At 43.1% G+C, this 21,875-nt stretch overlaps 3 protein-coding genes across 3 annotated transcripts; 2 read left to right on the top strand and 1 right to left on the bottom strand.

The window, feature by feature from the left end:
- Positions 1-787: 787 nt before the first annotated feature.
- LOC310732066 (extracellular calcium-sensing receptor-like) lies at positions 788-16,770 on the top strand (the record flags this gene model as incomplete). The annotated part of the gene is made up of 7 exons (XM_083552305.1): positions 788-1,002; positions 9,841-10,132; positions 10,311-11,102; positions 11,252-11,479; positions 11,627-11,750; positions 11,869-13,158; positions 16,483-16,770. The coding sequence occupies 6 exons, from the start codon at positions 788-790 to the stop codon at positions 12,774-12,776; spliced, it is 2,559 nt and encodes an 852-aa protein (XP_083408431.1). The 3' UTR covers positions 12,777-13,158; positions 16,483-16,770.
- LOC310732667 (uncharacterized protein) lies at positions 6,888-14,451 on the bottom strand (the record flags this gene model as incomplete). Its single annotated transcript, XM_083553285.1, has 2 exons — positions 6,888-7,060; positions 13,301-14,451. One exon carries the CDS (start codon positions 14,449-14,451, stop codon positions 13,360-13,362), a length of 1,092 nt encoding a protein of 363 aa, XP_083409411.1. The 3' UTR covers positions 6,888-7,060; positions 13,301-13,359.
- A 1,042-nt stretch (positions 16,771-17,812) lies between the features above and the next one.
- On the top strand, positions 17,813-21,118 carry LOC310732073 (extracellular calcium-sensing receptor-like; the record flags this gene model as incomplete). Its single annotated transcript, XM_083552312.1, has 6 exons — positions 17,813-18,027; positions 18,228-18,519; positions 18,698-19,489; positions 19,628-19,855; positions 19,998-20,121; positions 20,214-21,118. 6 exons carry the CDS (start codon positions 17,813-17,815, stop codon positions 21,116-21,118), a joined length of 2,556 nt encoding a protein of 851 aa, XP_083408438.1.
- Between the last annotated feature and the right edge of the window lie 757 nt (positions 21,119-21,875).

Here is a 21,875-nt window from a genome sequence, read left to right as displayed (position 1 = left end):
TGTATTAACTCGATTGATTAACTTGGCATGAACTGGACATACCTTCTCTAGTCACTGGCTGTTCATAACAATGTCATAATGTTAATGTAAATGTTAAAATCTACATCTATCTACTCTGGAATTGTTGCACATAAAAATACTTAATAAATATAAAAAAAATGCAAGGAATGTATATATTCATCATATATATTTATTGTATTTGGCAGGTCCCCTTAAACAGAACAACTTACATTTATCTCATTGTTTATACACCAAGCAGATAAGGGTTCAGGGCCCTGTTAAATGGCAGCTAGGAGGTGCTGGGAATTGCGACGAACATAAGTGAAATGAAATGTTTTTGACAAATCTTGCATTCAATTATCATGACAACTCAAAAGATTTCTGGGGAGAGAATAATTGTTCAAATATTGAATATATATAATTATTGAAATATAAATGGTTAAAGAATTATAATTTTATTAAACAATATTTTATAGATTCAATATTATAATAATAATATAATATAATAATAATATTATTTTAATTAAATGTAAAAAAAAAAAAAAAAAAAATCTGTCACTGCACCAATGAGAGAAAACAGACTAAATAAAACAATGACACTAGTTTAGATTAGTGCTGCCTACATTTGCAGGTCACACCTCTTTTTTTTCCCCACCAGTGTAATATTACCATAGAGAATTTGCCATTATATCTATATAAATACTAATAATTCATTTCTAATAATCCAGAAGAGACTCTAGGCCTGCAGATATCAACCGTTAGCACTGTTTTGCAGTCAGGCAGATAGATGGAGCCCATCTTTACTCTTTTACATATAATAATAGTCATCATCAATTTTTCTAAAGGTAATGGAACTGCTTGTATACTGCAAGGAGAGCCTGCGTATCCACAACTATGGAAGGATGGTGATATCACTGTCGGTGGAGTTTTTCCCTTTCATAGTAATTGGGAGGTCACCGACTTGTCTTATTCGGTCATACCACAAACAATGAAGTGTATTAGGTAAGATGTTTTACATATCCAGCATTGAATAATTATATATTATAGTGCTTAATTCACAGTTAGACAGCGGTGACAATTTTGTTTCAAATAATGTATTTTTTTTTTCTGATTGTTATAAATTAGTCTTAATTTCAGAGCCTTTCAGTATTCACAGTCTTTGATATTTGCAATAGAGGAGATTAACAACAGTACCACTTTATTGCCTGGAATCTCACTGGGGTACAAGATATTCGATACCTGCAGTTTATCAACAATGGGAGTGAGAGTTGCAATGACACTGGTGAATGGAAATGAGAACTCAGTCATGGATGAGATCTGCACAAAGCCAGCCCAGGTGCAGGCCATAATTGGCGAAAGCTACTCCTCTGTGTCCATGGCTATTGCACAAAGCACTGGACCCTTCAGCATTCCCTTAGTAAGAATATTTGTTCCAATTTTTGCCATTGTTAAAGATAGGCACTGTTAAAAAATGTGGAAATTGTATGCAAAAATGTTTATTTTCTTGTGCCATTCTATAATTGCTGATTAGGATCATGTATAAAACCATAATTAACCAAACTGCCTTATAATTACATTTTTAAATCTGATTTTAGATCAGTCACTTTTCTACCTGTGAATGTCTCAGTGACAAGAGAAAATATCCGTCATTCCTGCGCACAATTCCGAGTGATTATTACCAGAGCAGAGCGCTTGCAGAAATGGTCAAGCACTTTGGCTGGACCTGGGTGGGAGCAATGAGAAGAGATGATGACTATGGTAAAAGCGGGATGGCTGCTTTTACTGAAGCTGCAGAACAGTTGGGCATCTGTTTGGAATATTCCATCCCATTTTTTAGAACCTATTCACAAGAAAGAGTGATGAGAATTGTCGAGCAAATCAAAAGCTCTACTTCTCGAGTCATTATTGGATTTATTGACAACTGGGATTTGGAGAGTTTACTGCCAGTATTTTTTAAGCACAATATAACTGGATTTCAATGGGTTGGAACTGAAGCCTGGATTTCTGATACAGAATTGGCCACAATGGATAAACACCATATACTGAAAGGAGCTATAGGTTTGGCTATCCCCAAATCGAAGGTGACGGGTCTGCAGGACTTCATTTTAGATATACATCCACTGAAATCTGTAGGCAGTGCCATTTTTACTGAATTCTGGGAGGCTTTGTTTAGCTGTAAGTATGCAGTGCAAAATGGTACAGAGGAGACACCAGTTTGCACAGGGAACGAAAAGCTGTCTGAGGTGGAAAACACATTTAATGATATGACCCTTATGCCAATATTCAACAATGTGTATAAAGGGGTATATGCAATTGCTCATACCTTACATGAACTTCTTGGATGCAAACAAACATGTCCTACAAATAAACAGCCTGATCCTTTCACAGTGAGTTTATAATACTGATAATTCCAGTATTTGAACCATAAATCTAAATATACAAAAAAAAAAAGAAAAATGTGTTTAACATTTATATTTCCATATTGTGTCCTCACATATTAAACATGACGAATTGCAATTTTCTTTCATCGATTTAGTTCCTACAACAGCTTAAGAGAGTGCATTTCAAAACCAAAGAGGGTGAAGATGTGTTTTTTGACAGAAATGGTGACCCTCCAGCTAAATACGAAGTAATAAACTGGCATTTGAATAACGAGAATCAGCATGAGTTTGTCACAATTGGACATTATGACTCATCTTTAACTGGTCAAGACCATTTATTTGTAAATGTGACCACTATTATGTGGGCGCAGAATACAAATCAGGTGAGTCTTATAGAGAGATTATGTTTAATCTTATAATAATTTCTAATATTTCAATGTACTAAACGTTTGCAGTAAAAAATGTGTACAATAATTGTGTGAAATGTCTGAAATAATTGTAATAATTATTATTTATTTTTTTTGTCATAGGTGCCAATTTTTGTGTGCAGTGAGAGCTGTCCTCCAGGCACAAGAAAAGCTGTACAGAAAGGAAAACCCATCTGCTGTTTTGACTGCATACCATGTGCTGATGGAGAAATCAGTAATATGACCGGTATTAGAATCTATTGATTTGATTACTTCTGTAAAGAATATTGATATTTAACTCTCCAGTGGTATAAATTTTTATTTTCTCTACTGTTTATTTGCTTTTTTTAATATTTTTGACAGATTCCATTAAATGTCAGCGATGCTATCAGGATTACTGGTCAAATCCACAGAGAAATGAATGTGTAAAGAAGGAAATTGAATACTTGTCCTACAAAGAAACGATGGGAATTTTGCTAACAGCTGTTTCAATTATTGGTGCATTTATGACAATGGTAATAGCAATTATTTTCTTAAGACATAAAAATACCCCGATTGTCAAGGCCAACAACTCTGAGCTGAGCTTTCTGCTGCTCTTCTCTCTGACTCTGTGTTTCCTCTGTTCACTTACTTTCATTGGTCAGCCCTCTGAGTGGTCCTGTATGCTGCGGCACACAGTTTTTGGGATCACCTTCGTCCTCTGCATCTCCTGTGTTCTAGGAAAAACATTAGTGGTGTTGATGGCTTTCAGAGCTACACTTCCAGGCAGTAATGTAATGAAATGGTTTGGGCATCTACAACAACGACTGAGTGTTCTGTTTTTCACTCTTATACAGGTCCTTATTTGTGTGCTTTGGTTGACGATTTCTCCTCCTTTCCCCTTTAAAAACCTTAAGAGCTACAAGGAAAAGATTATTCTAGAATGTCATTTGGGCTCCAACCTAGGTTTCTGTGTCGTGCTGGGTTATATAGGATTTTTGGCCCTTTTGTGTTTTCTTTTAGCTTTTCTGGCAAGGAAGTTGCCTGATAATTTTAACGAAGCCAAATTTATTACATTTAGTATGCTAATCTTTTGTGCAGTTTGGCTCACATTTATTCCAGCTTATGTCAGTTCACCTGGAAAATTCACAGTAGCAGTAGAAATCTTTGCCATTTTATCATCAAGCTTTGGCTTATTATTTTGTATATTTCTTCCAAAGTGTTACATAATCATACTGAAACCAGAAAAGAATAGTAAGAAACAACTTATGGGTAAAACACCAGGTAGTTGAGTTAATGCTGTAAGTATTTACTTATAATATCAATGGTCTAAAATCCAATAAAAAAAAAAAACAATTTGGAATTGGTATGTTTTAATCTAAAAATAAACCGTATATTGTTTACTTCTTGATTGCTTATTGTTTACTTATTTGCATAGTCATTGTGTTTTACCAACAGACCAGTGACATTTTGCAGAGCACATTTATTGCTCATCTGAAATGGAATAACCATGTGCATGCATCATTATAACTCAAAATGATTTAGATTTTTTTTTATTGCAAACTATAACATTAAAAATTTACTTACAAAAGGTGTCATCATAGGATTCAGGTGATCAGTATTTTCAAGAATGATCAAGAATTTTCTATTGATTTGAACTGACTCAATCCTCTAAAGGTACATTTTAGAAGAACACATTTTTCACTAGGTTACAAGAACAAACTTGTAAAATGATTTATTCCATTAAAAAGCAAGGAAGCAACCAAACTAAACAGAACACTTGGTTAATCATCCTAATAAGAAGTAGTAAAATGTGAACTGGCTCCCTGTACACAGGTGGATAATTATAAGTGAAATAAAGGAAGACTACATGCTAATTAGGTCAGGTGATTAGCACCAGGAAGCCAAAAAAAGAATATACAAACAAAAAAAAAAAAAAACAAGAATAAGAAACTGGAAAAAATTAAACTGAAAAATAATGTATCTAGTTTACGTATGTAAACCTGATGCCCTGAGGGGATAAGACATTGCGTAGAGAACGCTTTGGAAACGCTTTCGCATGTCCACACTCTGAATCACGTGTGTAATCTGTCCAACGGAAAGGCACGATGTCACCGGCGTGGTGATGTTACAACCAGGAAGCTATCAAAGCAAATGCAGTGGAGACGATGCTAGCTTCTGCAATAGAAGGATGCATCTGGTTCCATCTGGTTCCAAGATGGCGGCGCGGCAGTAGCTCGCAGCGGCCGCTCCGGACCCAAAATGGTGCTACTCTCACTTTGTAGCCCGCCTTACTACAACACATGGACATCAGAGCAACCGGTGTCCCTGTGTACAACCGAAAAACCCTGAGAAACAACCCAAACAACACCATTAATGATGACCTGCGGCAGAAGCTACGCGACCTCGGCGTGCTCCGAGAACCTGGCCTCCGGTCCTCGGCATCGCCTGCGGCATCGCCTGCACAGAAACTCTGTGCTTGTTTCTACCTACTGCTCATCGCTGCTGGAGTTTATTGTTGTGAGATGTAGACCTTTTTATTTACCCCGGGAATTCACCACCGCTATTGTGCTCGGAGTGTACATACCACCTAGCGCTAATGCTTAGGAAGCGCTTAGTGTGCTCTACAAGACCATTAGCAGACTTCAAAACTCCCACCCTGACGGATTGTTTATAGTCGCCGGAGATTTTAATCACGCAAATCTCAGGACTGTGCTCCCTAAATTGTATCAGAATGTGGACTTTGCAACCAGAGGAGAAAACACGCTGGATGTTGTTTACACAAACATCCGGGGCGCATACCGGGCGAAGCCCCGCCCCCACCTCGGGTACTCAGACCACATCTCTGTTATGTTGATCCCAGCATACAGATCACTCAGCAGGCGTTCAAGACCAGTTCGGAAGCAAGTGAGAACCTGGCCAGCAGGATCCATGTCTGCTCTCCAGGACTGTTTTGAATGCACTGACTGGGACATGTTCAGGGAAGCTGCAACCAACGGCGATTTCATCAACTTGGAGGAATACACGTCAACAGTGACCAGCTACATCGGCAAGTGCATTGATGACGTGACTATCTCCAAGACCATCACTACACGCTCCAACCAGAAGCCATGGATGACCGCCAAGGTGCGTGCGCTGCTAAAAACAAGAGACTCTGCCTTCAGAGCAGGGGACAGGGCGGCCTTGAAAACAGCAAGGGCCAATCTGTCCCATGCCATCAGAGAGGCGAAGCGCGCACACGCCAAGAGAATTTACGGCCACTTCCAGGACAGTGGAGACACCCGGCGCATGTGGCAGGGCATCCAGGCGATCACGAATTACAAGACCACATCACCTGCTTGTGACCGTGACGCCTCACTCCCAGATGCGTTGAACGACTTCTACGCCCGGTTCGAGGTGGAGAACAACATGGTGGCGAGGAAGACCATCCCTCCTCCCAGTGACCAGGTGCTCTGTCTAACCACAGCTGAAGTGAGGAAAACTCTATGCAGAGTTAACCCACGGAAGTCTGCAACATTCCTGGCAGAGTGCTCAGGGAATGTGCACAACAGCTAGCAGATGTCCTCACTGACATCTTCAACATCTCCCTGAGCAGCGCCACTGTTCCTACGTGCCTCAAGACGACGACCATCATTCCTGTGCCGAAAAAGTCTTCTGTCTCCTGCCTCAATGACAATCGTCCCGTTGCACTTACACCCATCATGATGAAGTGCTTCGAGAGGCTCGTCATGAGGCACATAAAGACCCAGCTTCCACCCGCACTGGACCCCATGCAGTTCGCATATCGTCCAAACCGCTCCACGGACGATGCTATCTCCACAACCCTTCATCTGGCCCTCACCCATCTGGATAACAAGGACTCTTATGTAAGGATGCTGTTCATAGACTTCAGTTCAGCATTCAACACAATCATTCCTCAGCACCGGATCGAGAAGCTGAGCCTACTGGGCCTGAACACCTCCCTCTGCAACTGGATCCTGGACTTCCTGACTGGAAGACCTCAGTCAGTCCGGATCGGAAACAGCATCTCCAGCACCACCACACTGAGCACTGGGGCCCCCCAGGGCTGTGTGTGGCACCGGGCGGAGCTCTCTGGCGGGACCTGGAGCCGGGCGGAGCTCTCTGGCGGGACCTGGAGCTGGGCGGAGCTTTCTGGAGGGACCTGGAGCCGGGCGGAGCTCTCTGGAGGGACCTGGAGCCGGGCGGAGCTTTCTGGAGGGACCTGGAGCTGGGCGTAGCTCTCTGGATGTACCTGGAATGGGGCCGAGCTCTCTGGATGGACCTGGAACGGGGCTGAGCTCTCAGCGAGAGCCGAGCTCTCAGCGAGGTCCTGGAGCGGAGCCGAGCTCTCAGCGAGGTCCTGGGGCGGAGCCGAGCTCTCAGCGAGGTCCTGGGGTGGAGCGGAGCTTTCTTGGAGGTCCTGGGATGGGACCTCGCTTCCTTGAAGGTCCTGGGATGGGACCAAGCTTCCATTGAGGTCCTGGGACGGGACCGAGCTTCCATTGAAGTCCTGGGACGGGACCGTGCTCTCAGAGGCGGGTGAGAGGAGCTGAAGATCAGCCGTTCATTCAACTCCATAAAGTGAAGTACGCTCCGTAAAAAAAAATCGCCCCATTGAGCTCTGTTGCCAGAGAAGCGCTTTGGGCTTCCCGTGACGTCATCGTAGGGGTGTGGCGCCGCCGAACATGACCGAGAGTCAGCCGCGAGCTTCCAGGTTTTCCTTGGCTTGGCTGCTTCGGAATCACGGCCAAGCGAACCCGCTTACCGAGGTGCGATTCGCGCCGGGAACACGGCATTAATCCGATCATGTCCTTTCCTCTTTTCTCCAGTTCTTTATTCCTTTTCAAGGGTCGGTTATTCGGTCACACGGCGTAGATGGAGGCGAAGGCAAAAATATAAGCCGGCGTTTTTATTATACAAAAGTTCAGAGCCAACATAAAGCACCCGCAGAGCTGGATAAACCGGCAAACTGCAGTCCATACAAAAGAGAAACACAAAAATATCCACGGTGCAGGGTGCGGCGCAGAGGCAGAGAAGGAGAAGCGTAGGAAGTCCTAGGAGCGACGGGAAACGCAGACGCCGCCATGGAAAGAACGAGGAATCCGGAAGGAGAAGATGCGTTGCGGGGGAAGCATACGCGGAGCAGCGAGCCACCAGGAACCTGCACAGACCAAAACGAAACTACACACACGTACATACAATAACCCACAGTTCGTAATGGTCAGCATGGGGTTTATATGGGTGGCGTAAGGGGAAACGGAGATGAGTCTCAATTGCTCCTAGTGAAGCCCAATTGCGAGCAGCTGCATGCGGGCGGGGCACGCACGAGAACAGGAGCGCGGTGCGTCAGGGAATCCCCGGAAAAGACAGCCTCCAAAGGGGGCGTGGCAGGGGGATTCCTGACAGGTACATTTTAGAAGAACACATTTTTCACTAGGTTACAAGAACAAACTGCATCAACTAAATATTATATAAAAAACTATTTATTCCATTAAAAAGCAAGGAAGCAACCAAACTAAACAGAACACTTGGTTAGTCATCCTAATGAGAAGTTGTATAATGTGAACTGGCTCCCTGTACACAGGTGGATAATTATAAGTGAAATAAAGGAAGACTACATGCTAATTAGGTCAGGTGATTAGCACCAGGAAGGCAAAAAAAGAATATACAAACAAAACAAAACAAAAAAAAAACAAGAACGCTTTCGCATGTCCACACTCTGAATCACGTGTGTAATCTGTCCAACGGAAAGGCACGATGTCACCGGCGGGGTGATGTTACAACCAGGAAGCTATCAAAGCAAATGCAGTGGAGACGATGCTAACTTCTGCAATAGAAGGAATAATTGTGGCAGCCTGTATAGGGGCAAGATTGCAGACCCCCCTGTAGTTGATGTAGGAGGCCACTGATGTATTGTTCATACGGATCAACACATGGCGGCCTCTCAAGTCTGTTAGAAATTGCTTCAAAGCCAGAAGCATGGCTAGCATCTCCAGGCAGTAGATGGGCCCGGTGAGATGGGGCCGCAGACCTTGGGCGGAGCAGCCTCTCATGACCGCCTCCCTATCCCGTGAGGGAGGCATCCGTCGTTAGCATTACCTGATGACAAGAAGCTCCAAACACGGGGCCCTGAGACAGAATCCTGGGTTCTCTCCACACGTCCAAGGCCTATAGGGCTCACCATGTGACCTTGATAGTGTGGAGTGGGATGGCCTTCTGGGAGAACCCTCTGTCCCTGAGCCACCACTGGGGAAGTCTCATGTGCAGGAGACCAACGGGAATAGCATTAGATGCAAGTGCTAACAGACCCAGCAGTCTTTGAAAATGCTTCACAATATGTGACTAGCCTTCTTTCACTGTCCTCACTGCTGTGAGAATAGCCTGAGAAATATAAATGGATTAAGAATTATAATTTTTATTAAACAATATTTTATAGATTTAATATTATAATAAGAAACATAGCTTTTATTTTAATTACATTTAATAAAAAAAATAATAATAATCTGTCACTGCACCAATGAGAGAAAACAGACTAAATAAAAGAATGACACTAGTTTAGATTAGTGCTGCCTACATTTGCCGGTCACACCTCTTTTTTCCCCACCAGTGTAATATTACCATAGAGAATTTGCCATTATATCTATATAAATACTAATAATTCATTTCTAATAATCCAGAAGAGACACTAGACCTGCAGATATCAACCGTTAGCACTGTTTTGCAGTCAGGCAGATAGATGGAGCCCATCTTTACTCTTTTACATATAATAATAGTCATCATCAATTTTTCTAAAGGTAATGGAACTGCTTGTATACTGCAAGGAGAGCCTGCATATCCACAACTATGGAAGGATGGTGATATCACTGTCGGTGGAGTTTTTAACTTTCATAGTAATTGGGAGGTCACCGACTTGTCTTATTCGGTCATACCACAAACAATGAAGTGTATTAGGTAAGATGTTTTGCATATCCAGCATTGATTAATTATATATTATAGTGCTTAATTCACAGTTAGACAGCGGTGACAATTTTGTTTCAAATAATCTATTTTTTTTTCTGATTGTTATAAATTAGTCTTAATTTCAGAGCCTTTCAGTATTCACAGTCTTTGATATTTGCAATAGAGGAGATTAACAACAGTACCACTTTATTGCCTGGAATCTCACTGGGGTACAAGATATTCGATACCTGCAGTTCATCAACAATGGGAGTGAGAGTTGCAATGACACTTGTGAATGGAAATGAGAACTCAGTCTTGGATGAGATCTGCACAAAGCCAGCCCAGGTGCAGGCCATAATTGGCGAAACCTACTCTTCTGTGTCCATGGCTATTACACAGAGCACTGGACCCTTCAGCATTCCCTTAGTAAGTATATTTGTTCCAATTTTTGCCATTGTTAAAGATAGGCAATGTTGAAAAATGTGGAAATTTCATCCTAAAATGTTTCTTTTCTTGTGCCATTCTATAATTTCCGATTATGATCATGTATAAAACCATAATTAAACACACTGCCTTATAATTACATTTTAAAATCTGATTTTAGATCAGTCACTATTCTACCTGTGAATGTCTCAGTGACAAGAGAAAATATCCGTCATTCCTGCGCACAATTCCCAGTGATTATTACCAGAGCAGAGCGCTTGCAGAAATGGTCAAGCACTTTGGATGGACCTGGGTGGGAGCAATGAGAAGAGATGATGACTACGGTAACAGCGGGATGGCTGCTTTTACTGAAACTGCAGAACAGTTGGGCATCTGTTTGGAATATTCCATCCCATTTTTTAGAACCTATTCACAAGAAAGAGTGATGAGAATTGTCGAGCAAATCAAAAGCTCTACTTCTCGAGTCATTATTGGATTTCTTGACAACTGGGATTTGGAGAGTTTACTGCCAGTATTTTTTAAGCACAATATAACTGGATTTCAATGGGTTGGAACTGAAGCCTGGATTTCTGATACAGAATTGGCCACAATGGATAAACACCATATACTGAAAGGAGCTATAGGTTTGGCTATCCCCAAATCGAAGGTGACGGGTCTGCAGGACTTCATTTTAGATATACATCCACTGAAATCTGTAGGCAGTGCCATTTTTACTGAATTCTGGGAGGCTTTGTTTAGCTGTAAGTATGCAGTGCAAAATGGTACAGAGGAGACACCAGTTTGCACAGGGAACGAAAAGCTGTCTGAGGTGGAAAACACATTTAATGATATGACCCTTATGCCAGTATTCAACAATGTGTATAAAGGGGTATATGCAATTGCTCATACCTTACATGAACTTCTTGGATGCAAACAAACATGTCCTACAAATAAACAGCCTGATCCTTTCACAGTGAGTTTATAATACTGATAATTCCAGTATTTGAACCATAAATCTAAACATAAAAAAATAAAAAATAAAATGTGTTTAACATTTATATTTCCATATTGTGTCCTCACATATTAAACATGCCGAATTGCAATTTTCTTTCATCGATTTAGTTCCTACAACAGCTTAAGAGAGTGCATTTCAAAACCAAAGAGGGTGAAGATGTGTTTTTTGACAGAAATGGTGACCCTCCAGCTAAATACGAAGTAATAAACTGGCGTTTGAATAACGAGAATCAGCACAAGTTTGTCACAGTTGGACATTATGACTCATCTTTAACTGGTCAAGACCATTTATTTGTAAATGTAACCACTATTATGTGGGCGCAGAATACAAATCAGGTGAGTCTTATAAAAAGATTATGTTCCATCTTATAATAATTTCTAATATTTCAATGTACTAAACGTTTGCAGTAAAAAATGTGTACAATAATTGTGTGAAATGTCTGAAATAATTTTAATAATTATTATTAATTTTTTTTGTCATAGGTGCCAATGTTTGTGTGCAGTGAGAGCTGTCCTCCAGGCACAAGAAAAGCTGTACAGAAAGGAAAACCCATCTGCTGTTTTGACTGCATACCATGTGCTGATGGAGAAATCAGTAATATGACCGGTATTAGAATCTATTGATTTGATCACTTCTGTAAAGAATATTGATATTTAACTCTCCAGTGGTATATATTTTTTTATTTTCTCCAAGGTTTATTTGCTTTTTTTAATATTTTTGACAGATTCCATTGAATGTCAGCGATGCTATCAGGATTACTGGTCAAATCCACAGAGAAATGAATGTGTAAAGAAGGAAATTGAATACTTGTCCTACAAAGAAACGATGGGAATTTTGCTAACAGCTGTTTCAATTATTGGTGCATTTATGACAATGGTAATAGCAATTATTTTCTTTAGACATAAAAATACCCCGATTGTCAAGGCCAACAACTCTGAGCTGAGTTTCCTGCTGCTCTTCTCTTTGACTCTGTGTTTCCTCTGTTCACTTACTTTCATTGGTCAGCCCTCTGAGTGGTCCTGTATGCTGCGGCACACAGTTTTTGGGATCACCTTCGTGCTCTGCATCTCCTGTGTTCTAGGAAAAACATTAGTGGTGTTGATGGCTTTCAGAGCTACACTTCCAGGCAGTAATGTCATGAAATGGTTTGGGCCTCTACAACAACGACTGAGTGTTCTGTTTTTCACTCTTATACAGGTCCTTATTTGTGTGCTTTGGTTGATGATTTCTCCTCCTTTCCCCTTTAAAAACCTTCAGAGCTACAAGGAAAAGATTATTCTAGAATGTCATTTGGGCTCCAACCTAGGTTTCTGTGTCGTGCTGGGTTATATAGGATTTTTGGCTCTTTTGTGTTTTCTTTTAGCTTTTCTGGCAAGGAAGTTGCCTGATAATTTTAACGAAGCCAAATTTATTACATTTAGTATGCTAATCTTTTGTGCAGTTTGGCTCACATTTATTCCAGCTTATGTCAGTTCACCTGGAAAATTCACAGTAGCAGTAGAAATCTTTGCCATTTTAGCATCAAGCTTTGGCTTATTATTTTGTATATTTCTTCCAAAGTGTTACATAATCATACTGAAACCAGAAAAGAATAGTAAGAAACAACTTATGGGTAAAACACTAGGTAGTTGAGTTAATGCTGTAAGTATTCACTTATAATATGAATGGTCTAAAATCCAATAAAAAAAAACAATTTGGAATTGTAATGTTTTAATCTAAAAATAAACCGTATATTGTATACTTATTGATTGCTTATTGTTTACTTATTTGCATAGTCATTGTGTTTTACCAACAGACCAGTGACATTTTGCAGAGCACATTTATTGCTCATCTGAAATGGAATAACCATGTGCATGCATCATTATAACAAAATGATTTAGATTTTTTTTTTTTATTGCAAACTATAACATAAAAACTTTACTTACAAAGGTGTCATCATAGGATTCAGGTGATCAGTATTTTCAAGAATGATCAAGAATTTTCTATTGATTTGAACTGGCTCAATCATCTAAAGGTACTGTCACGCGGCGTAGATGGAGGCGGAGGCAGAAATATAAGCCTGCGTTTTTATTATACAAAAGGGCAGAGCCAACATAAAGCACCCGCAGAGCGGAATAAACCGGCAAACGGCAGTCCGTAATACAAAAGAGAAACACAATATTATCCACGGTGCAGGGTGAGGCGCAGAGGGAGAGAAGGAGAAGCGTAGGAAGTCCTAGGAGCGACGGGAAACGCACACGCCACCGTGGAGAGAACGAGGAATCCGGAAGGAGATGATGCGTAGCGGGGGAAGCATACGCGGAGCAGCAAGCCACCAGGAACCTGCACAGACCAAAACGAAACTACACACACGTACATACAATAACCCACAGTTCGTGAAGGTCAGCGTGGGGATTATATGAGTGGCGTAAGGGGAAACGGAGATGAGTCTTAGCTGCTCCTCGTGAAGCCCGATTGCGAGCAGCTGCATGCGGGCGGGGCACGCACGAGAACAGGAGCGCGGTGCGTCATGGAATCCCCGGGAAAGACAGCCTCCGAAGGGGGCGTGGCAGGGGGACTCCTGACACCACCAGCCCCCCGACGGGGCGGCAACGGACGCCCCCAACCCACAGAAAGCCCGGAGGGCCGGGGCACTCGGAGGACGCCCTCCTGATCGTCCAGGGCCGAAAGGGACCAGGTAGGGACTGCCACGGAGCCGGGGAGAGCCGGGAAGGACCTGAAGCGGAGCGACCCCCTGCAAGAAGAGCCGGAAGGGGACCATGGACACTGCGGGACCCAGGAGCGGAGCACATCCCAATGCTGCGGCCAGGAATGGAGCAAAACCCTTGGAGTCGCCCGGAGACGGAGAGACGACACCTACGGGGACCAGGAGCTGCACGATGCCCACGGGGAAGACTGGAGACGGAGCAACGCCCTCATTGGAGGCCGGCAGCTGTGAGACGTCCTCGCCGGAGGTCTGGACCGGAGCCTTCCCACCCACGGGGACCTGGAAGGGACAGACCGCCGGAGGCGTGGGTGAGTAGACAGCGAGGCTTACCGGCTGGTAGACCCCCTGGACGGAGGCCGGAGACGGAGCGAAGCCCCCGGTGGTCTTCAGAGGCGGAGCGACCTCCTCGGCGGGGAACCGGAACTGTATGGTGTTGACGACCCCGACTGGAGGTTGGAGGACGTACTCGGCGGAGTCAGGAGGCCGAGCGACGCCCTTAGAGGACTCCTGGAGTGCCATGTGGGAGGAGCTAGGGAGCAAAACGTTGCCGTGGGAGGAGCTCAGGAGCGAGACGTCGCCGTGGGAGGAGCTCTGAGGCATCACTTCGCCTGCTGCAGGACTGTGGGGTGAGCCGTCGCCTTCGGTGGAGCCCAGGAGCAGCGGTTCGACTTCCCTTTCGCAGTTCTGGAGTCGAGGTGAGCACACAGGGAAACCCTGGGTGAAGGGGCGTTCTTTGGGACCCTCAGGAGCGGATCGGACCCTGCCGAGCAGCCTAGGAGCGGAGAGGAGCTCGCCTGGAGATCCACGAGCGGAGCTGAGCCCTCACGGAGGTCCAGAAATGGAACCGAGCCCTCCTCGGGACCCTGAAACGGAGCGGAGCGGAGCACTCCTCGGGACACTGGAGCTGAGCGGAGCACTCCTCGGGACACTGGAGCTGAGCGGAGCATTCCTCGGGACACTGGAGCTGAACCGAGCTCTCGGGGTCGCTCGGAGGCGGAGAGGAGCCCACGGGGTCGCTCGGAGGCGGAAAGGAGCCCACGGGGTCGCTCGGAGGCGGAGAGGAGCCCACGGAGTCGCTCGGAGGTGGAGAGGAGCTCCCTTGGAGAACCTGGAGCGGAGAGGCGGAGCTCTCTTGGAGAACCTGGAGCGGAGAGGCGGAGCTCTTTTGGAGAACCTGGAGCGGAGAGGTGGCGCTTTCTGGCGGAGCCTGGAGCGAGGCTGTGTTCTCTGGTGGGACCTGGAACTGGGCGGAGCTCTCTGGCGGGTCCTGGAGCCGGGCGGAGCTTTCTGGAGGGACCTGGAGCCGGGCGGAGCTTTCTGGAGGGACCTGGAGCCGGGCGGAGCTTTCTGGATGGACCTGGAACGGGGCCGAGCTCTCTGGATGGACCTGGAACGGGGCCGAGCTCTCAGCGAGGTCCTGGGGTGGAGCCGAGCTCTCAGCGAGGTCCTGGGGTGGAGCCGAGCTCTCAGCGAGGTCCTGGGGCGGAGCCGAGCTTTCCGGGAGGTCCTGGGGCGGAGCCAAGCTTCCATTGAGGTCCTGGGACGGGACCGAGCTTCCATTGAGGTCCTGGGACGGGACCGTGCTCTCAGAGGCGGGTGAGAGGAGCTGAAGATCAGCCGTGACCAACCAGAGTTCCCTGGTGAGAAGCTATAAGAACCGGGTGCACATGCCAAACTCACCCCCATACACGTCCCATAGCTGTACGGCGAGAGAGAGTGATTCACCCGTCAGGAGAGAGAAGACCGAAGCGACCCTGGTTCTCTCCGTCGGGTAGTAGAACGCATTCAACTCCATAAAGTGAAGTACGCTCCGTAAAAAATCGCCCCATTGAGCTCTGTTGCCAGAGAAGCGCTTTGGCAATCCTGTGACGTCATCGTAGGGGTGTGGCGCCGCCAAACATGACTGAGAGTCGGCCGCGAGCTTCCGGGTTTTCCTGGTGGCGGGGCTTGGCTGCTTCGGAATCGCGGCCGAGCGAACCGGCTTACCGAGGTGCGATTCGCGCCGGGAACACGCCGTTAATCCGATCATGTCCTTTCCTCTTTTCTTCAGTTCTTTATTCCTTTTCAAGGGTCAGTGATTCTGTCACACGGCGTAGATGGAGGCGGAGGCAGAAATATAAGCCGGCGTTTTTTATTATACAAAAGGGCAGAGCCAACATAAAGCACCCGCAGAGCTGGATAAACCGGCAAACGGCAGTCCGTAATACAAAAGAGAAACACAATAATATCCACGGTGCAGGGTGTGGCGCAGAGGGAGAGAAGGAGAAGCGTAGGAAGTCCTAGGAGCGACGGGAAACGCACACGCCGCCGTGGAGAGAACAAGGAATCCGGTAGGAGAAGATGCGTAGCGGGGGAAGCATACGCGGAGCAGCGAGCCACCAGGAACCTGCACAGACCAAAACGAAACTACACACACGTACATACAATAACCCACAGTCCGTGAAGGTCAGCGTGGGGTTTATATGGGTGGCATAAGGGGAAACGGAGATGAGTCTCAGCTGCTCCTCGTGAAGCCCAATTGCGAGCAGCTGCATGCGGGCGGGGCACGCACGAGAACAGGAGAGCGGTGCGTCAGGGAATCCCCGGGAAAGACAGCCTCCGAAGGGGGCGTGGCAGGGGGATTCCTGACAGGTACATTTTAGAAGAACACATTTTTCACTAGGTTACAAGAACAAACTGCATCAACTAAATATTATATAAAAAACTATTTATTCCATTAAAAAGCAAGGAAGCAACCAAACTAAACAGAACACTTGGTCAGTCATCCTAATGAGAAGTTGTATAATGTGAACTGGCTCCCTGTACACAGGTGGATAATTATTAGTGAAATAAAGGAAGACTACATACTAATTAGGTCAGGTGATTAGCACCATGAAGGCAAAAAAAGAATATACAAACAAAACAAAACAAAACAAAAAACAAGAACGCTTTCGCATGTCCACACTCTGAATCACGTGTGTAATCTGTCCAACGGAAAGGCACGATGTCACCGGCGGGGTGATGTTACAACCAGGAAGCTATCAAAGCAAATGCAGTGGAGACGATGCTAGCTTCTGCAATAGAAGGAATGATGTGGCAGCCTGTATAGGGGCAAGATTGCAGACCCCCTGTAGTTGATGTAGGAGGCCACTGATGTATTGTTCATACGGATCAACACATGGCGGCCTCTCAAGTCTGTTAGAAATTGCTTCAAAGCCAGAAGCATGGCTAGCATCTCCAGGCAGTTGATGGGCCAGGTGAGATGGGGCCGCAGACCTTGGGCGGAGCAGCCTCTCATGACCGCCTCCCTATCCCGTGAGGGAGGCATCCGTCGTTAGCATTACGTGATGACAAGAAGCTCCAAACACGGGGCCCTGAGACAGAATCCTGGGTTCTCTCCACACGTCCAAGGCCCATAGGGCTCACCGTGTGACCTTGATAGTGTGGAGTGGGATGGCCTTCTGGGAGAACCCTCTGTCCCTGAGCCACCGCTGGGGAAGTCTAATGTGCAGGAGACCAACCGGAACCGCATTAGATGCAAGTGCTAACAGACCCAGCAGTCTTTGAAAATGCTTCACAATATGTGACTGGCCTTCTTTCACTGTCCTCACGGCTGTGAGAATAGCCTGAGAAATATAAATGGATTAAGAATTATAATTTTTAATAAACAATATTTTATAGATTCAATATTATAATAATAAACATAGCTTTCATTTTAATTACATTTAATAAAAAAAATAATAATAATCTGTCACTGCACCAATGAGAGAAAACAGACTAAATAAAACAATGACACTAGTTTAGATTAGTGCTGCCTACATTTGCAGGTCACACCTCTTTTTTTTCCCACCAGTGTAATATTACCATAGAGAATTTGCCATTATATCTATATAAATACTAATAATTCATTTCTAATAATCCAGAAGAGACACTAGACCTGCAGATATCAACCGTTAGCACTGTTTTGCAGTCAGGCAGATAGATGGAGCCCATCTTTACTCTTTTACATATAATAATAGTCATCATCAATTTTTCTAAAGGTAATGGAACTGCTTGTATACTGCAAGGAGAGCCTGCGTATCCACAACTATGGAAGGATGGTGATATCACTGTCGGTGGAGTTTTTCCCTTTCATAGTAATTGGGAGGTCACCGACTTGTCTTATTCGGTCATACCACAAACAATGAAGTGTATTAGGTAAGATGTTTTACATATCCAGGAATGATGTGGCAGCCTGTATAGGGGCAAGATTGCAGACCCCCTGTAGTTGATGTAGAAATTCGGTGTAAAAAATATATAATATAATTATATATTATAGTGCTTAATTCACAGTTAGACAGCGGTGACAAATTTTGTTTCAAATAATGTATTTTTTTTTTCTGATTGTTATAAATTAGTCTTGATTTCAGAGCCTTTCAGTATTCACAGTCTTTGATATTTGCAATAGAGGAGATTAACAACAGTACCACTTTATTGCCTGGAATCTCACTGGGGTACAAGATATTCGATACCTGCAGTTCATCAACAATGGGAGCGAGAGTTGCAATGACACTGGTGAATGGAAATGAGAACTCAGTCATGGATGAGATCTGCACAAAGCCAGCCCAGGTGCAGGCCATAATTGGCGAAACCTACTCTTCTGTGTCCATGGCTATTGCACAGAGCACTGGACCCTTCAGCATTCCCTTAGTAAGAATATTTGTTCCAATTTTTGCCATTGTTAAAGATAGGCAATGTTAAAAAATGTGGAAATTTAATCCTAAAATTTTTATTTTTTTGTGCCATTCTATAATTGCTGATTAGGATCATGTATAAAACCATAATTTACCAAACTGCCTTATAATTACATTTTTAAATCTGATTTTAGATCAGTCACTATTCTACCTGTGAATGTCTCAGTGACAAGAGAAAATATCCGTCATTCCTGCGCACAATTCCCAGTGATTATTACCAGAGCAGAGCGCTTGCAGAAATGGTCAAGCACTTTGGATGGACCTGGGTGGGAGCAATGAGAAGAGATGATGACTACGGTAACAGCGGGATGGCTGCTTTTACTAAAGCTGCAGAACAGTTGGGCATCTGTTTGGAATATTCCATCCCATTTTTTAGAACCTATTCACAAGAAAGAGTGATGAGAATTGTCGAGCAAATCAAAAGCTCTACTTCTCGAGTCATTATTGGATTTCTTGACAACTGGGATTTGGAGAGTTTACTGCCAGTATTTTTTAAGCACAATATAACTGGATTTCAATGGGTTGGAACTGAAGCCTGGATTTTTGATACAGAATTAGCCACAATGGATAAACACCATATACTGAAAGGAGCTATAGGTTTGGCTATCCCCAAATTGAAGGTGACGGGTCTGCAGGACTTCATTTTAGATGTACATCCACTAAAAACTGTAGGCAGTGCCATTTTTACTGAATTCTGGGAGGCTTTGTTTAGCTGTAAGTATGCAGTGCAAAATGGTACAGAGGAGACACCAGTTTGCACAGGAAACGAAAAGCTGTCTGAGGTGGAAAACACATTTACTGATATGACCCTTATGCCAATATTCAACAATGTGTATAAAGGGGTATATGCAATTGCTCATACCTTACATGAACTTCTTGGCTGCAAACAAACATGTCCTACAAATAAACAGCCTGATCCTTTCACAGTGAGTTTATAATACTGATGATTCCAGTATTTGAACCATAAATATAAATATACCAAAAGAAATGTGAACATTTATCATACCATACTGTGTACTCAGATATCAAATATGCCGAATTGTCATTTTCTTTCATCGATTTAGTTCCTACAACAGCTTAAGAGAGTGCATTTCAAAACCAAAGAGGGTGAAGATGTGTTTTTTGACAGAAATGGTGACCCTCCAGCTAAATACGAAGTAATAAACTGGCGTTTGAATAACGAGAATCAGCATGAGTTTGTCACAATTGGACATTATGACTCATCTTTAACTGGTCAAGACCATTTATTTGTAAATGCGACCACTATTATGTGGGCGCAGAATACAAATCAGGTGAGTCTTATAGAGAGATTATGTTCAATCTTATAATAATTTCTAATATTTCAATGCACTGAAGGTTTGCAGTAAAAATTGTGTACAATAATTGTGTGAAATGTCTGAAATATGTTTTGTTTTGTTTTGTTTTTTGTCATAGGTGCCAAAGTCTGTATGCAGTGAGAGTTGCCCTCCAGGCACAAGAAAAGCTGTACAGAAAGGAAAACCCATCTGCTGTTTTGACTGCATACCATGTGCTGATGGAGAAATCAGTAATATGACTGGTATTATAATCTATTGATTTGATCACTTCTGTAAAGAATATATTTTTTTATTTTCTCTACGGTTTATTTGCTTTTTTTAATATTTTTGACAGATTCCATTGAATGTCAGCAATGCTATCAGGATTACTGGTCAAATCCACAGAGAAATGAATGTGTAAAGAAGGAAATTGAATACTTGTCCTACAAAGAAACGATGGGAATTTTGCTAACAGCTGTTTCAATTATTGGTGCATTTATGACAATGGTAATAGCAATTATTTTCTTTAGACATAAAAATACCCCAATTGTCAAGGCCAACAACTCTGAGCTGAGCTTTCTGCTGCTCTTCTCTCTGACTCTGTGTTTCCTCTGTTCACTTACTTTCATTGGTCAGCCCACTGGTTGGTCCTGTATGCTGCGGCACACAGCGTTTGGGATCACCTTCGTCATCTGCATCTCCTGTGTTCTGGGGAAAACATTAGTGGTGTTGATGGCTTTCAGAGCTACACTTCCAGGCAGTAATGTCATGAAATGGTTTGGGCCTCTACAACAACGACTGAGTGTTCTGTTTTTCACTCTTATACAGGTCCTTATTTGTGTGCTTTGGTTGACGATTTCTCCTCCTTTCCCCTTTAAAAACCTTCAGAGCTACAAGGAAAAGATTATTCTAGAATGTCATTTGGGCTCCAACCTAGGTTTCTGGGTCGTGCTGGGTTATATAGGATTTTTGGCTCTTTTGTGTTTTCTTTTAGCTTTTCTGGCAAGGAAGTTGCCTGATAATTTTAACGAAGCCAAATTTATTACATTTAGTATGCTAATCTTTTGTGCAGTTTGGCTCACATTTATTCCAGCGTATGTCAGTTCACCTGGAAAATTCACAGTAGCAGTAGAAATCTTTGCCATTTTAGCATCAAGCTTTGGCTTATTATTTTGTATATTTATTCCAAAGTGTTACATAATCATACTGAAACCGGAGAAGAACACCAAAAAGCAACTCATGGGCAGTTATATGAAGTAGCAGCCTTTTTTTATTTTATATAACATTTTATAATTTTTCAAAACATGCAACCTTAAAAAATTAATGAGATATACTGTTTCTCAGTTTAGACCAAGCTCAGCATATTTTCTGTCGGAAAACATATACTGTATACTGTCATTTATACTGTATGTGTTAATACTCGAATGTTATATTATTACTGAGAAACAGCTGAACATGTTAGATTAATTTTTATTAATATTTATTAAGTTTTATCGTGTTATTGCACAGAATATTCCAACATTCCAAGAAACTTGCTTGAAGAAAAAAAAATCCTTGTTGTCACACCAAACTCCATCTACATCACCGGCCAGTGGATGCCCTGCCATAACCGCCAAAATGAGTCAATTTCTTATTTCTGTGGACTTTATAAGGGCCAGTGTTTGTAGGGCCATGGAAGTTTTGTGGCAGAAAGTCATTAACTGTTCTTTTACACAAACTTCATTGTCTCTTACATCACATCTCTCTTAAATGTGAGGCAATACGCAGCAGAGCTGCTCTTTTAAACCCCAAACCATACAATTTGCCTTTACACACTTTCAAGCTAATAAACATTATTTGATTATATGCAGTGGTAACACAGGGTTATTATGATCTTAAAGTCCAAGACAAACAATTTGTACAATATATTTAATTTATTTTCTTATGAAAATGCACCTCTGTGCTCCAATAAATGACATTGGACAGAATAATACAAAGTTGTTTTTTACAGTGTCAAAATGATCAATTGTGGAAATGA

This window comes from Silurus aristotelis (assembly GCF_946808225.1).
Source record: "Silurus aristotelis genome assembly, chromosome: 10".
NCBI classification, from domain to species: Eukaryota; Metazoa; Chordata; class Actinopteri; order Siluriformes; family Siluridae; genus Silurus; species Silurus aristotelis.
The sequence above is the reverse complement of the archived record's forward strand: the minus strand, read 5'-3'. Positions and strand labels throughout refer to the sequence as shown.